Source organism: Oryctolagus cuniculus, chromosome 20, assembly GCF_964237555.1.
Source record: "Oryctolagus cuniculus chromosome 20, mOryCun1.1, whole genome shotgun sequence".
Lineage (NCBI taxonomy): Eukaryota > Metazoa > Chordata > Mammalia > Lagomorpha > Leporidae > Oryctolagus > Oryctolagus cuniculus.
The window spans coordinates 45,987,476-45,999,831 of record NC_091451.1 but is presented as its reverse complement, the minus strand read 5'-3'; the positions used below and the strand labels follow the sequence as shown (position 1 = coordinate 45,999,831).

General features: G+C 61.9%; 1 protein-coding gene across 10 annotated transcripts in view; it reads right to left on the bottom strand.

Annotated features, from left to right (window-relative positions):
- Positions 1 to 6,735: 6,735 nt before the first annotated feature.
- The window catches only part of TRAF3 (TNF receptor associated factor 3), a 133,390-nt gene continuing 127,769 nt past the window's right edge, over positions 6,736 to 12,356 (bottom strand). For all 10 annotated transcript variants that reach the window (XM_051834870.2, XM_051834867.2, XM_051834868.2 and 7 more), the window contains one exon: positions 6,736 to 12,328. In XM_051834870.2, coding sequence (XP_051690830.1) covers positions 11,757 to 12,328 — 572 coding nt within the window. In that variant the 3' untranslated portion in view covers positions 6,736 to 11,756. The remainder of the gene's footprint in view (positions 12,329 to 12,356) is intronic.

The following is a 12,356-nucleotide window of genomic DNA, read 5'->3' as shown; positions in this document are numbered from 1 at the left end:
GCCACGTGACCGGCGGGGGCGCCGGGGCCGGTTACACATTTACTTCCGGACCTGCCCGGGCCCCTCCGGAGGGGCCTCCCGGCAGCCCCACACCCACCCATCGGGGTCTGAGGGGCCTGGTTGGGGCGGACCGCCCTGGGAAGGGGGCGGGTGCAGGGGCAGATTGGCAAGCGAGGCCCCTCTCTGTGCGGTCTGCCGGCCTACAGAACTCGGACACAGCTTCTCCCCCAGGCCGCCCCTGCCTCCGGGACCACCGGGGATGGTCCAGGGTGCTGACTGTGGGCCGTGAGCAGTCATCAGCAGGTGGCCAGCACACAGCCGGCAGGCAGCGTAGTGGATGTCTCAGCGTGTGGCGGGCAGTGGCCGAGAGTGGCCGCTTGGTGTGTGTGTTGGTCACTGGGTGCAGGATGAGGGGATGGCTGGATGGAGGGGAATGGTGGGCAGTGGGCAGGTGGATAACGGTCACGAGTGCAGGGTTGGAGGATGTGGGCTGGAGCGCATGGTGGCAGGAAAGGCGTGGGCTCTGGATGAGGGGAGGGGAGTGGCAGGGGAGCTCCAAGGGTGGTGAATGGACTTTGGTGAACTGGGAGTGGACAGCTGGTGAGAGGTGTAGGCAGGTGGGTGAGTGGGTGGATGGATGACCAAGGTAGGGGGCTGGAGGGGTGATAGGGGGTGGAGGGGTGATGGGGGGGTGGAGGGGTGATGGGGGTGGAGGGGTGATCGGGGCTGGAGGGGTGATGGGGGGGTGGAGGGGTGATGGGGGGTGGAGGGGTGATGGGGGTGGAGGGGTGATCGGGGCTGGAGGGGTGATGGGGGGTGGAGGGGTGGAGGGGTGATGGGGGGTGAAGGGGTGATCGGAGGTGGAGGGGTGATGGGGTGGAGGGGTGATGGGGTGGAGGGGTGATGGGGGTGCAGGGGTGATGGGGGGTGGAGGGGTGATGGGGGGTGAAGGGGTGATCGGAGGTGGAGGGGTGATGGGGGTGCAGGGGTGATGGGGGGTGGAGGGGTGATGGGGGTGGAGGGGTGATGGGGGTGAAGGGGTGATGGGGGTTGGAGGGGTGGTGGGGTGGAGGGGTGATGGGGGGTGAAGGGGTGATCGGGGTGAAGGGGTGATGGGGGGTGGAGGGGTGATGGGGGTGAAGGGGTGATTGGGGTGGAGGGGTGATGGGGGGTGGAGGGGTGATGGGGGTGAAGGGGTGATCGGGGTGAAGGGGTGATGGGGGGTGGAGGGGTGATGGGGGTGAAGGGGTGATTGGGGTGGAGGGGTGATCGGGGGTGGATGGGTGATGGGGGGGTGGATGGGTGATGGGGGGTGGAGGGGTGATGGGGGGTGGAGGGGTGATGGGGGGTGGAGGGGTGATGGGGGGTGAAGGGGTGATTGGGGTGGAGGGGTGATGGGGGGTGGAGGGGTGATGGGGGTGCAGGGGTGATGGGGTGGAGGGGTGATGGGGGTGCAGGGGTGATGGGGGGTGGAGGGGTGGTGGGGGGTGGAGGGTTGTGTGGAGAGGATGGAGGCTTGGATCTCTGTGTCACGCATGTGGCGATGGCGGGGTCGTGAGGGGATCTGGGTTTGTGTCCTGGGAGGCACAGATGGGTGAGTGGGTGGACCGTGGGAGGATTGTGGGTGGACCGTGGGTGGATTGTGGGTGGACCGTGGGTGGGTTGTGGGTGGACCGTGGGTGAGTTGTGGGTGGATTGTGAGTGGACCGTGGGTGGGTTGTGGGTGAACCGTGGGTGGGTTGTGGGTGGACCGTGGGTGAGTTGTGGGTGGGTTGTGAGTGGACCGTGGGTGGGTTGTGGGTGAACCGTGGGTGGGTTGTGGGTGGACCGTGGGTGAGTTGTGGGTGGATTGTGGGTGGACCGTGGGTGGATTGTGGGTGGACCGTGGGTGGATTGTGGGTGGGTTGTGGGTGAACCGTGGGTGGGTTGTGGGTGGACCGTGGGTGGGTTGTGGGTGGCAGTTGGCTGGGGTGGTGGGGAGGATGATGAGTTGACACTAGGGGACAGCGTGAGCAGGGGGTGCTGGGAGACCAGTGGTCATGGCTGATGGGGGCTGGGGCGCTGGGCTAGAGGACTGGATGTCGGGTGAGCAGACAGGGAAGGGTGGGTGGAGGTGGACGCGTGGGACCTTCCACCCTCACCCTCACCTGGGGCACAGGTGCCGCAGCCCTGCTTTGGGCTTGGCCGCTGCAGGCACAGACCCTTCATCTGGGGGAGGAGCGGCCACCAGACCCCGACTCTCGGATCTCTCTGGCTCAGAGTCGGGGTGGGGAGAGGACACAGTGCTGGACTTTGGCCTTGTCCCCTGCTGGGCTCCGGGACCCGGCATCTGGTGGCAGTCTGGACTGCACCCTACTGCCCCTCATCTCGCATCTCTCGAAAGCAGGTTGATTGACTGGGCCTCCCTGGTTCGCACCCTCGGCTGCGAGGGGCTGGCCAAGTGGACTCCACCGCAGGGCCCAAGAGGCTAGGAAGGCATGGCCAGAGGTGGGGGCTCCTGCGCAGGCCGGAAGTGGACTGCCCCGAGGGCAGGCCCGGGGGCGCTGAGCCTTGGGGAGTAGAACTCCCCAGCCACTGCTGCCCACCTGGAGAGGGCAGTGGGGCGCCCCGACGGCCAGCGGGGCTTGCTGGGAAGGCAGCCTTAACGCCACACTCAAGGATGCGCCCACCGTTCGGAGGCTGGCGGGGCGGGGCAGGGGTGAGGCTGCTGGCGGGCGCGGCGGGGCCAGCTGCAGAGGTCGGCCCGGCCTCCGGCGGGGCTCCGCCACAGGACTACCGCCAAGCACTCGGGCAGAGTCGCTGGCGGCCACACGGGGGGCCAGACCTGCAGGCCGGTGCTAGGACGTGGCGGCTGCCCTCCGGGCTGGGGCGCTCGCTCTGATTGGCGTCTGCTTCCCACGCTGCACCAATCAAATCCCCGAGGGCCAGGCTTGCTACGCTCTGATTGGCCAGCCGGGCTCGCGGCCCTGCCCGGGAGGTTGATTGGCAGGAAGAGGAGCGGGTCCCTGGCTGGGTCGGGCCGGGGGCTTGCTGGGCGCCTTGCTGCTGGGCCCGCGTTCGACGACGCCTGAGAGCAGGGCCCAGGAGGCTGCGTGCCCAGGGCTGCGTGCCCGGGAGCTGCGTGCCCAGGGGCTGCGTGCCCAGGGGCTGCCACGGCTGTCAGCCAAGGCGGAGGGCAGCTGGGGCACCCGCGGGGGCGTCCAGCAGTGGCCGCACCAGCTCCGAGCCGGGTCCTGGTTCAAACGCTGTGTGAGCTCCACCACTCAGCCTGTTCCATCCTTCGCCTGCAAAGGGAGGTAGCTGAGCCCGCCTTACAGGGCACAAGGGCCTGGGTCCTTCGCGCTGCAGCCCTGGACTGGCGGAGGGGAACAGAGCTCCAGGCGAGGGGGCTTCTTGACCCTGTTGCACCCCCGGGGCTCCTCGGCGCGCTGCGGGAGCCGCACCCCAAGATGCGAGGGGTTCTCGCGGGGCCAGCGCTGCCCGGCCTCCACCTCTCCCCTCCAGACGGGAGGCAGGGACAGGGGTCACAGGCCCCTGGGGATGAAGGAAAGGAGCCCCCAGCTGGAGGTCGGGGTCACTGCCTCTGCCAGGACACGAGTGCGTGGACAGGGGCCACTTCAGGGTGGTCTGAGGGGCTAAAGCACGGCTGGCCAAGAGCGGTCTCCCGGGCAGCGCGGACATCCCAGCCAGACACTGCCCCAGTGAGAGCGCTGCTCACTGGGATAGCCCCGGCCAGCTCACTGCCCACAGAGGCCGTGTCCCCAGACACCGCGGAGCCCACCGTGGCGCCTGTTGGTGGCTGCAAGGCCTCAGGCAGGTGGCAGGGGTCCAGGCTCGAGGGCACAGACGCCAACGTTACCCCGAGGGACGGGGACACCCGGGGGTGCACGGCCCTGCACCCTCCCTGGGGCCTGCGCAGGTGGGCTCTGAGCTCCAGGGTCCACCGAGAGCCACCCGAGTGCAGGGAGTGGGTCCAGGACAGCTCCTGGAGGCTCTCCTGCCCTCCGTCCCCAACTTCTCACCAAGGACTCGGGCCGGGGCTTCAGGGCACGGCCAGCCGCTGTGCCGGCTCCCACACCGCCCTGCGGTTTTCCTGCTGGTGTCACCAGGAGGCGGCTGGCTCGGGATTGGATCACACGGCTCTTTCAGAAAACGGGAAACCCCCTGGACTCTGGCTCCGGATCTGACCTCTAACGCTTTTCACTCTGTGGTTCTAGGGAGCAGGTGGGCTGGGCCAGGGCTGCAGTCGCTGGTCCCTGGCTGTCCTAGAGGCCAGAGCAGGCGGGGCCGCCCCAGACCCTGTGCAAACCCTGGCCTTCCCAGGCCTCGCTCTTCTTACTGGAACACACGTTTCAGCACGTGGCTTTCCCCCGAGCGCTCTGGCCAGGGACAGCCACTTCTGCCGGAGGTCTGGTCCTCGGCTGGGGTCCGGCTGAGGTGGTTTTGGCCTCTGTGGGCGGAGCTGCCAGCAGGTGACCCTGCACTGGTGACTGACCCCTCAGCGACACACCCGTGCACCCCAGGCTGTGGGACGGCAGTCTCAGCAGGCCCTGTCCACTGTCGGAGTTGGAGCACCCCCACAGGCAGGAGGAAGGCGGCAGCGGGGTGTGCCACCCACCCTCCTGCCCCTTGTGGTCTGGGTGTCAGGCTGCGGTCAGGGGCCTGTGGCTCTGGAATACCAGTTTCTCATCTGGTTTCTTTTGTGTTTTTTTTTTTTTTCTTTTAAATATTCATTTGGAAGGCAGAGTTAGAGAGAGACAGAGACAGAGGCCTTCCAGCCATTGGTTCACTCCCCAGATGGCCACAACAGCCAGGCTGGGCCAGGCCAAAGCCAGGGGCCAGGAGCTTCATCCGGATCTCCCACGTGCGTGTAGGGGCCTTCGCACTAGGCCACCTTTCGCTGCGTTCCAAGGCCATTAGCAGGGAGTTGGGCTGGAAGTGCAGCAGCCGGGATCTGCACCTGCGCCCATGTGGGATGCTGGCATGCAGGCGGTGGTTTACCCACTGCGCCACAGTGCTGGCCCCATCATTTTGTGTTTTTGAGCTTTTATTTATTTTCATCAGAAAGAGATAAAGAGCTGCATCTCCCACCTGATGTTCACTCCTCAGATGGTACAACACAGCCAAGGCTGGGGCGGGCTGAGCCGGGAGCTACGCGCTCCACCCAGGTCTCCCATGTGGGCGACAGGAGCCCAAGTACGTGGGCCCTTCCTGTTTCCTCCCAGGGTGCAGAGTCGGAAGCTGCACTGCAAACAGAGCCGCTGGGAGTTGACCCGGGCACTCTGATCGGGGATGCCAGGTGACACAGCAGCGGCTTAGCCACGGCACCAAACGCCCTGCCCAAACCTGTTTCTTGCTGCCGGCCAACTGTGTGGTTGGCACAGCTCCCCCTGAAGCCGGCTCTGCAGGGGTCCCATCTGTCTCCGGCCCAGGCCCAAGCCCAGCAGTTTCGGGGGTTCCTATCTATTTCTGTTCCTGGGGGAAAAGATTCCAGAGGGGTGAAAGAAGAGTTTCTGAAACCCTGGTTGGCCGCCTCGGCCGGCCTGGCCCGTCCCTCGGCTTGGCCTGGGTCCCAGGTGGCAGCGTCCACACCTGTAGCTTGCTGGGCCAGAGCCCAGGGAGAAGGCTGACGCGTGGGCCCCCACCACCAGCACAGGGGCTCACAGACTCAGGGCCTGCAAGGGCGGGGACAGCCTCTGGGCACCACGGCCTGGCAGGACTGTGGCGAGGCCAGCATGGCTGCCTCAGCCTGGGGCTGGGCTGAGAGCACGGGCCTGGCTGGAACGCACCAGTGCAGGGCCCCTGGGAGCAGCCTCGGCTCTGGAGGGAGGATGGGGGGGCACGCCGGATGGCTGAGGGCATCCCTGGCCCTGGCCCCACGGAGTGCCATGAAGGGAGTGAGGCTGGGCAGGGCGCTGCCCAGGCTGCAGGACAGTGTGTACTCTGGGGGCGGGGGTGCTCGGGTGGCTCTGGGGCGCCTCAGGGTGAGGTGGGGTTTCCTCATCCCGGGCTGCCCCAGACAACTGCTGGACAGAGGGAGCTGGCCGCGGGGCGGTGAGCCCGGGGCTCCAGCACCCGCCTGCGCGTCGGTCAGCAGGGTCAGCACTGCCGGGTTTCGGCTTCTGAGAGGGAGGGGCGGGGAGGGAGGAGCGCATGACCTCCACCCAGAGGCTCACTCCGCGACGGCCGGGGCTGGGCCAGGCCGAGGCCAGGACTCCATCTGGGTCTCCCCTCAGGGTGGCAGGGGCGCCTGTTAGCAGGGAGGGAGACGGGTGGGCTTGACCCCAGCGACTCCCGTGTGGGACGCAGGCGTCTCAAGTGGCAGCTTAAGCTCTGCCACACCTCCCTGCTCGCCGCCGCCGGATTGATTAGTGACCGCTGATCAGTGACCGCTGATCAGCGACCGCTGATTAGTAACCACTGATTAATGACCGCTGGTTCCAGGAAGGAAGCAGAGACCGCCCCTCCATTTTAGGGATGCGGAAGCAGGCCCAGAGATGCCAAGTCCCACAAAGGGTTAATGAGAGCCCCAGGCCGGTGGTTGGCGGTCGGCACCGGCTGGCCTCTCCCGTGCCAGCCACCCTGAGAGCCGGGGCCTGGGATTTCAAGGGAGGCCCCGAGGCCACACCACGGACCGCACACAATTCGCAGGGTCCTTACTGAAGTCTGTGTTCTAGAAGGTGCAGAGCCACACGGCGTGTGGCCTGGGAGACGCAGTGTGACAAGAAGCCAGGACTCCTTAATCAGATTTATTTTCCTCTAATAAGACAGTTTAGCATTTCAAAGTTTTGCATTCTACAGTCTTACAAACTTTAGTTATTAGCATAGGAAACACAAAAACATTGCAAGACCTCAAAAACACAAATAAATACCAAATAAAACCACACACAATATACAGTCAACAAAAATATAAAACATAATAATGCTATCAGGTCAGACATGTTGCTAACGCATATTAACAACATGATTATTGCTGAGCAATAACTCACACTGTCTTTTTGTTTTTTCTTAGAAGAGCAGAAAACACGGGGCGTGAATCACTGGTCACGGTCACTCGGGCTGTCCAGATGGGTCCTCACAGCGCACAGCTACTACGGACGGCTCTGTTTTTTTTGTTTTTTGTTTTTTGTTTTTTTAAACAGGCAGATTAAAAATACAGAGTCAAATGAGAGATTGGCCTTCTTTGGTCTTTGTTTGTGGGTAACAGAACTGAACGCAAGAGGTGTGCCATCAGAAAATGCAATCCTACAGGGTCACACGGTGTCTACGCGGCTCGCACGCTTCCCGCGTCACAGGTCTTCTAGAGCTACTTCCTACAGAAATCCTTGGGACGGTGCCGGCTTTCACGATTTCCAATTTAGTCATTGAGTTTGCTGTTGAAGGTTATCTTACTTGTCTAAGGGGACTGAGTTATAAAAACCAATCACCACTAACTACAGGAGTGGTGCAGCGATCCTGGACTTTTAGCCTCGTTTTTCATGGCGAGAATTCACAGGACAGACGGACGGACGGACAGACTCTAGATACAGCGCAGCAGCAGAAATGAGATGCAAGCCCTGCTCCCCGGCCTCCTCGCCCGCACCGCAGCCGCCCTGCCACTGCCCACGACCCCTGTGCAGACGACAACGGTGCCCCCAGGGCAGCCAGGACAAGATGGGAACCATCTGCGTGCTGGAGACACTGCCCTCCACCCACCCCGCCGTGGGCACCTCTTCTACTTTGGGGGAACAGAGTGACAGAGATTTGCAAACGGAAGACAGAACCATGGTCTTGGGCTGAGAAGTAATTTGAGTGACAGACCCTCTCTCGTCTCGCACGCACTCAACATGAAGGAGCTCCCAGAGTTCTCCCCAGCACTCCTTCCACAGTCTAGTAAGTAAAGCTCTGGAGTAAAAGTAAAAACCACTATTTTACAGCTCCACCGAGCCCTTTCAACGTGCTGATGACCCCAAGCGGAGGAAGGTGCCGGGAGGCCCCCGGAGAGAATGCGCTTCTGACCGACCCTGGGACTGCCCAGGGAGGCGCAGGCCGCCACCCTGCGGGGCCCTGCACCACCCCTTGGGTGCAGAGGGAGAAAGCAGGGGTGGGCCTGGTTGCTGGAGTCAGCTCACCCGTTGGTGTCTCCTTGGGCTGACAGAGAGTGACCCACCTGTGTTTACAGATCTGTCCAGACAACCTTGTCCCGGCACTGTCAAGTGTAGGGGGCACCATGAGTAACAACGCTAGGACAGCAGGCATCGGCGGGGACACGAGGCCTCGGACCTGGGCAGCCCAGAGGCAGACTGGTGGTCAGGAGGTGGCTGTCCCCGTGGGGTTGCACTGGACACCCACATCCTCACCAGGGAGGGCCACGTGTGGACAAGGGCACATCTTGTCAAAGAGCCAATTCAGTGGGAGTCCCTGTGGGCAGGGTGTCCACTGCCCAGGGAGGAACAAAGTTGGGACAGGCAGGAGGCTGCTTGAGCAAGGAGCTTCCTGGTAGGCTCAGGGCTGCCTGGGGGCGGGGCTGTGGGTTCCGGCTCAGGGCCTCCCCCAGAGCCCCACCCGCACAGCAGCACACAGCTGGCATCCAAGGCCTCCGAGGCTCCTGCAAGACTTGACGTCTGGGGGACAGACAGCTGCACACACTCCCTTCCTGCCTCCCTCTGTGCCACTAAAAACACGGCAGCTGAGAAGCCCAGCCCCAGGCAAGGCCCACGCGGCAACGCCAGCCCACGCGGGCTGGGTCTGTCTGCTCCCAGAGCAAGCGTCCACTCAGCTGTCGTGGACACCACGGCTCTGGCTCCTCACGCTCCCCTGGCACGAGCCCCAGAGCCAGTGCGGTGGGGCTCACACACACACAAGCGGCAGCTGGGTCCGACCCAGGACCACCTGCTGCCCCGCGGCCCTGGTGGCGGGAGCACTGGAGAGAACCTGCACAGGGCCAGGGACTCAGGGGGTCTGACTTCTGGGGATGTCACTTGTAGGAAGGAAGACGCACACACCCAGAGACGCAGAGCGTGCCATCACCCTTCACTTCCTGTTGCCAGGACCCTGTGAAGTGGGGAGGCCCCGCGCTGCCAGGAAGGGCAGCTGGGCCTCAGCCGCAAGGAGACCCAGCCCAAGGCTGGCCCCGCGGCGAGCACCAAACAAGGGTACCGAGGAGTCCTGGGACGGGGCCGCCTGAAGCACAGGGAGCAGGAGGGCACTTCCAGCGTCCATGAGACCACGCCAGCGGGTCCTGGGCCTCAAGTGTCGCACACAGGCAGAAAGGCATGGGCACCCCCCAATTCCGCTGTCACCAGATCACACGACCCAGGTCGTGCCCTCCTCCCAGGGGGCAGGACCAGTTACTCCAGTCACATCCCAGGGGCTCTGGTGGGTGCGGGGAGGGCCCATCACACCCCCAGGAGCTGCTGGAAAAGCAAGGGAGGCTTTCCAGTCCCGGCCAGGACTTCAACCCGAGAAGGGGAAATGGCTGGCTTCTCACCAGACCCCGATGTCGCTCATCCTACGCTTGTTGGAACCGTACAGACTTCTTGTGAAGGGCAAGGAGTCACAGGGAGGTCTCTGTTGTTAATCCCTGGCCTGAGAAACCTGAGGCCAGGTAGGGACGGCCAAGCAGCTGCCCTTCCTCCAGATCTCCAGGGTAGAACCCAGCGGAGAGGCCCGGAAAAGCCAGGGACACCCACGGGCATGGCGGCCTCTGCAGGCAGCCCTTCCTCTCTGTGCAAAGACACGAGGCTCTGGCCAGAAAGCCATCCCAGGAGGGCGGAGGAAGCAGAGGACGGCTGCGCGCTGGAACCACGACAGGGCAGGACAGGTGCTTTGAACCAAGGAGGTCACTCCCGGAGGCGCAGGGATAGGTGTGCGTGAGGGAGGGCACTTCCAGCAGGCACTGGGGCGAAGGCACACCCAGGACAGATGGCAGCACCAGAGACAAGGTGGGCCACCGGGCACCAACCCAGCTGTCCCCGTGCCACCAAGGGGAGAGCCCAGAGGCAGGCAGTCTGAAGTGCGCGGCCCAGCTGGCCAATCGTGGGCGCGTCTTTTGGGCGAGTGGCACAGATGTGGTGGTTCGCACACATTGGTTCTGTCTAAGAAGCACCCGTTGCGTGTAGCACCCATCAGTGGTAAGAGCACCATGAAGCGTGGTGCATAGCAAAAGGGGCACAGGGCAGGGCTCCAGGCTTCAATCACAGTTGGACCATTGAGAAACAGTAAACAGTGGTGGAGGGTGCCGTCCGGGCAGGCGCAGGCTGGGAAAGCGGCCCCAGCCATCCCTCCCGCCAGCGTGGTGGCTCGGGGCCGCCCGTGGGTCAGCCTGGGCAGGCCCCCCGGAGCATCGGTCTCTGGAATGCTCACAGGGTTCTGCGTTGAGCTTGTGTGGGTTTCCAGGGCCCCAGCTGGGGACACGGGGAGGTGTGGCTAATGCTCCCCACCTGCCGCCCTCAGGGTGGGTGGGGCAGGCCGTGCGGGGGCCGAGAGATTTGAAATCTGTGACAACTAAGCAGTGGCGGCTCCGGAGGCTGACAGTGGAGCCCGGCTTCCCCTCGGCAGGCAGAGCTGTCTGAGGGCCCTTGCGGAGAACACCTAGCGGTGGAGAAAGTCTGGCAAACCATGGCCTTCCAGGGTGACGCCGAACACCAACCCAGGGTCAAGCAGCAGCATGGCGCATCTAAGGCACAGGCACTGCACGCCATCTACGCTCTCGGAGATCACTAACGGAATGCAGCAATGACAGGATGAAGGGACACCCCTGCTGTGGCCTCCCTCAGCACGCGCCGCCTGCCCACCCCCGGGCTGAGGTCGAGCTGTCAGCAACAGAGAGCTTGTCTGAACACGGGGCAGAATTTTAAAAACCTACAGGATTCTGTTTAGAACTTCAAAGTTCAACTGATGCCCTATTTTAGGGTGAAAACACGGTAAGTCAGAACGATGCACAGCATCCATGAGCAGGTCCCCCCGCAGTCCCCTGAGGCGTGTCACGGACTACGACAGCACGAAGGCTCACATTTCTAACGAGAAATAACAGCAGGTTGGAGATCCTCTTTCCTATCACAAGTGATAACCAGTGTTTGATATTCTACATTTTCTTCCAAGAAATATCAGTCTATCAACGTTTTAAAATAAAATGTTTGCAGTAATAATTATCTGTAGAACTTTAAATTAAAAACTGATTCTGAATTCAGAGACTTTCCAAAAAGACCTGGGTGTTATTTCAGGGTCTTCTGACAAACAAATTATTAGAACAGAGACCAGAAGAGGCCTTAAAAATAGACAATATACTATATTTGAAACAAGATTGCACTCTTGGATTTTAGAACGAATATATCAGAATTGCATTATTATTTCATAAACTCTCCTTTCACTTAACATGCTGAGGTGGCCAGCTGTCCCCACGTGTGTTTTGTTTTTTTGGTGTGCAAGTTTAAGGAAGAAAAAAATCACTTTTTTTTTGTTTTTGTTTAGCATATATGTTTTCCACCTTAGTTAACTAGATCTTTAAAAATGAAAATGAAAACCTTCTCTGACAGCAGTATTTATCTCGGCGAGGGATAAATAATTCCTCAGAGTGAAGTGTTGCTAGTCTATAGAAAACGCGTCAGGTGTTCACGGTGGCTCCTCCCGCCGGCCGCGCGTCTGCCTTCCGCCGCTTCCTCCTCCGTTCCTCCGACAAGGTCCTTTCCTGAGCACGAGGACCTCAGTGAAGACAGACTGGTTCAACCCCCCCCAGAGGAGTGACCTTCTGCTAAATCCACCTCCCCAGGTACTTGTCAGGGGTCGGGCAGATCCGAAGTATCCACTATGACTTTAATAAAAATTGTATCATCTTTAATATACGTCCCGTTTTCCAGGACAGTTTGGGCCACAAAGACGGGGCAGCCAGAGGCGATGTTCATCTCCCCTGTGGGCTTCCGGAAGCTGCTGCTGTTGGGGTCAGGCTTGAACGCGTCTCCCAGGTGGCGCCGCGAGGACCCCTGATCCATTAACATGAGCGTCACTTTCTGCTTAAACGGCCAAGGAAGCAAGGCATCATACTCTCCACGCATGATGACAAAGAACAGTGACAAGTGTGTCCCCTTCCCCATCCCGTCCCCATTCAGGTAGACCCTGGCGCACATCTTATAGCCAAAATAGCCCGTGTAGAAAGGCTGGCTGTAAAGGGACAGGGTCTTCCCCATCACGGCCTCCTGCTTCCGCCGCTTATAATCTCGGATCTTCCAGATCAGCACGCCGTTGTAGCTGGCGGTCTCCAGGACCTGGAAGCGCAGGTCCATGTCCGCCAGGCGGATGTCATGAACGCTCAGCATCTGGTCGTGCCGGCTCAGCTGGGACTCCAGCAAGCCTGCGGCGGGCGGGGAGAGATCGGGCAG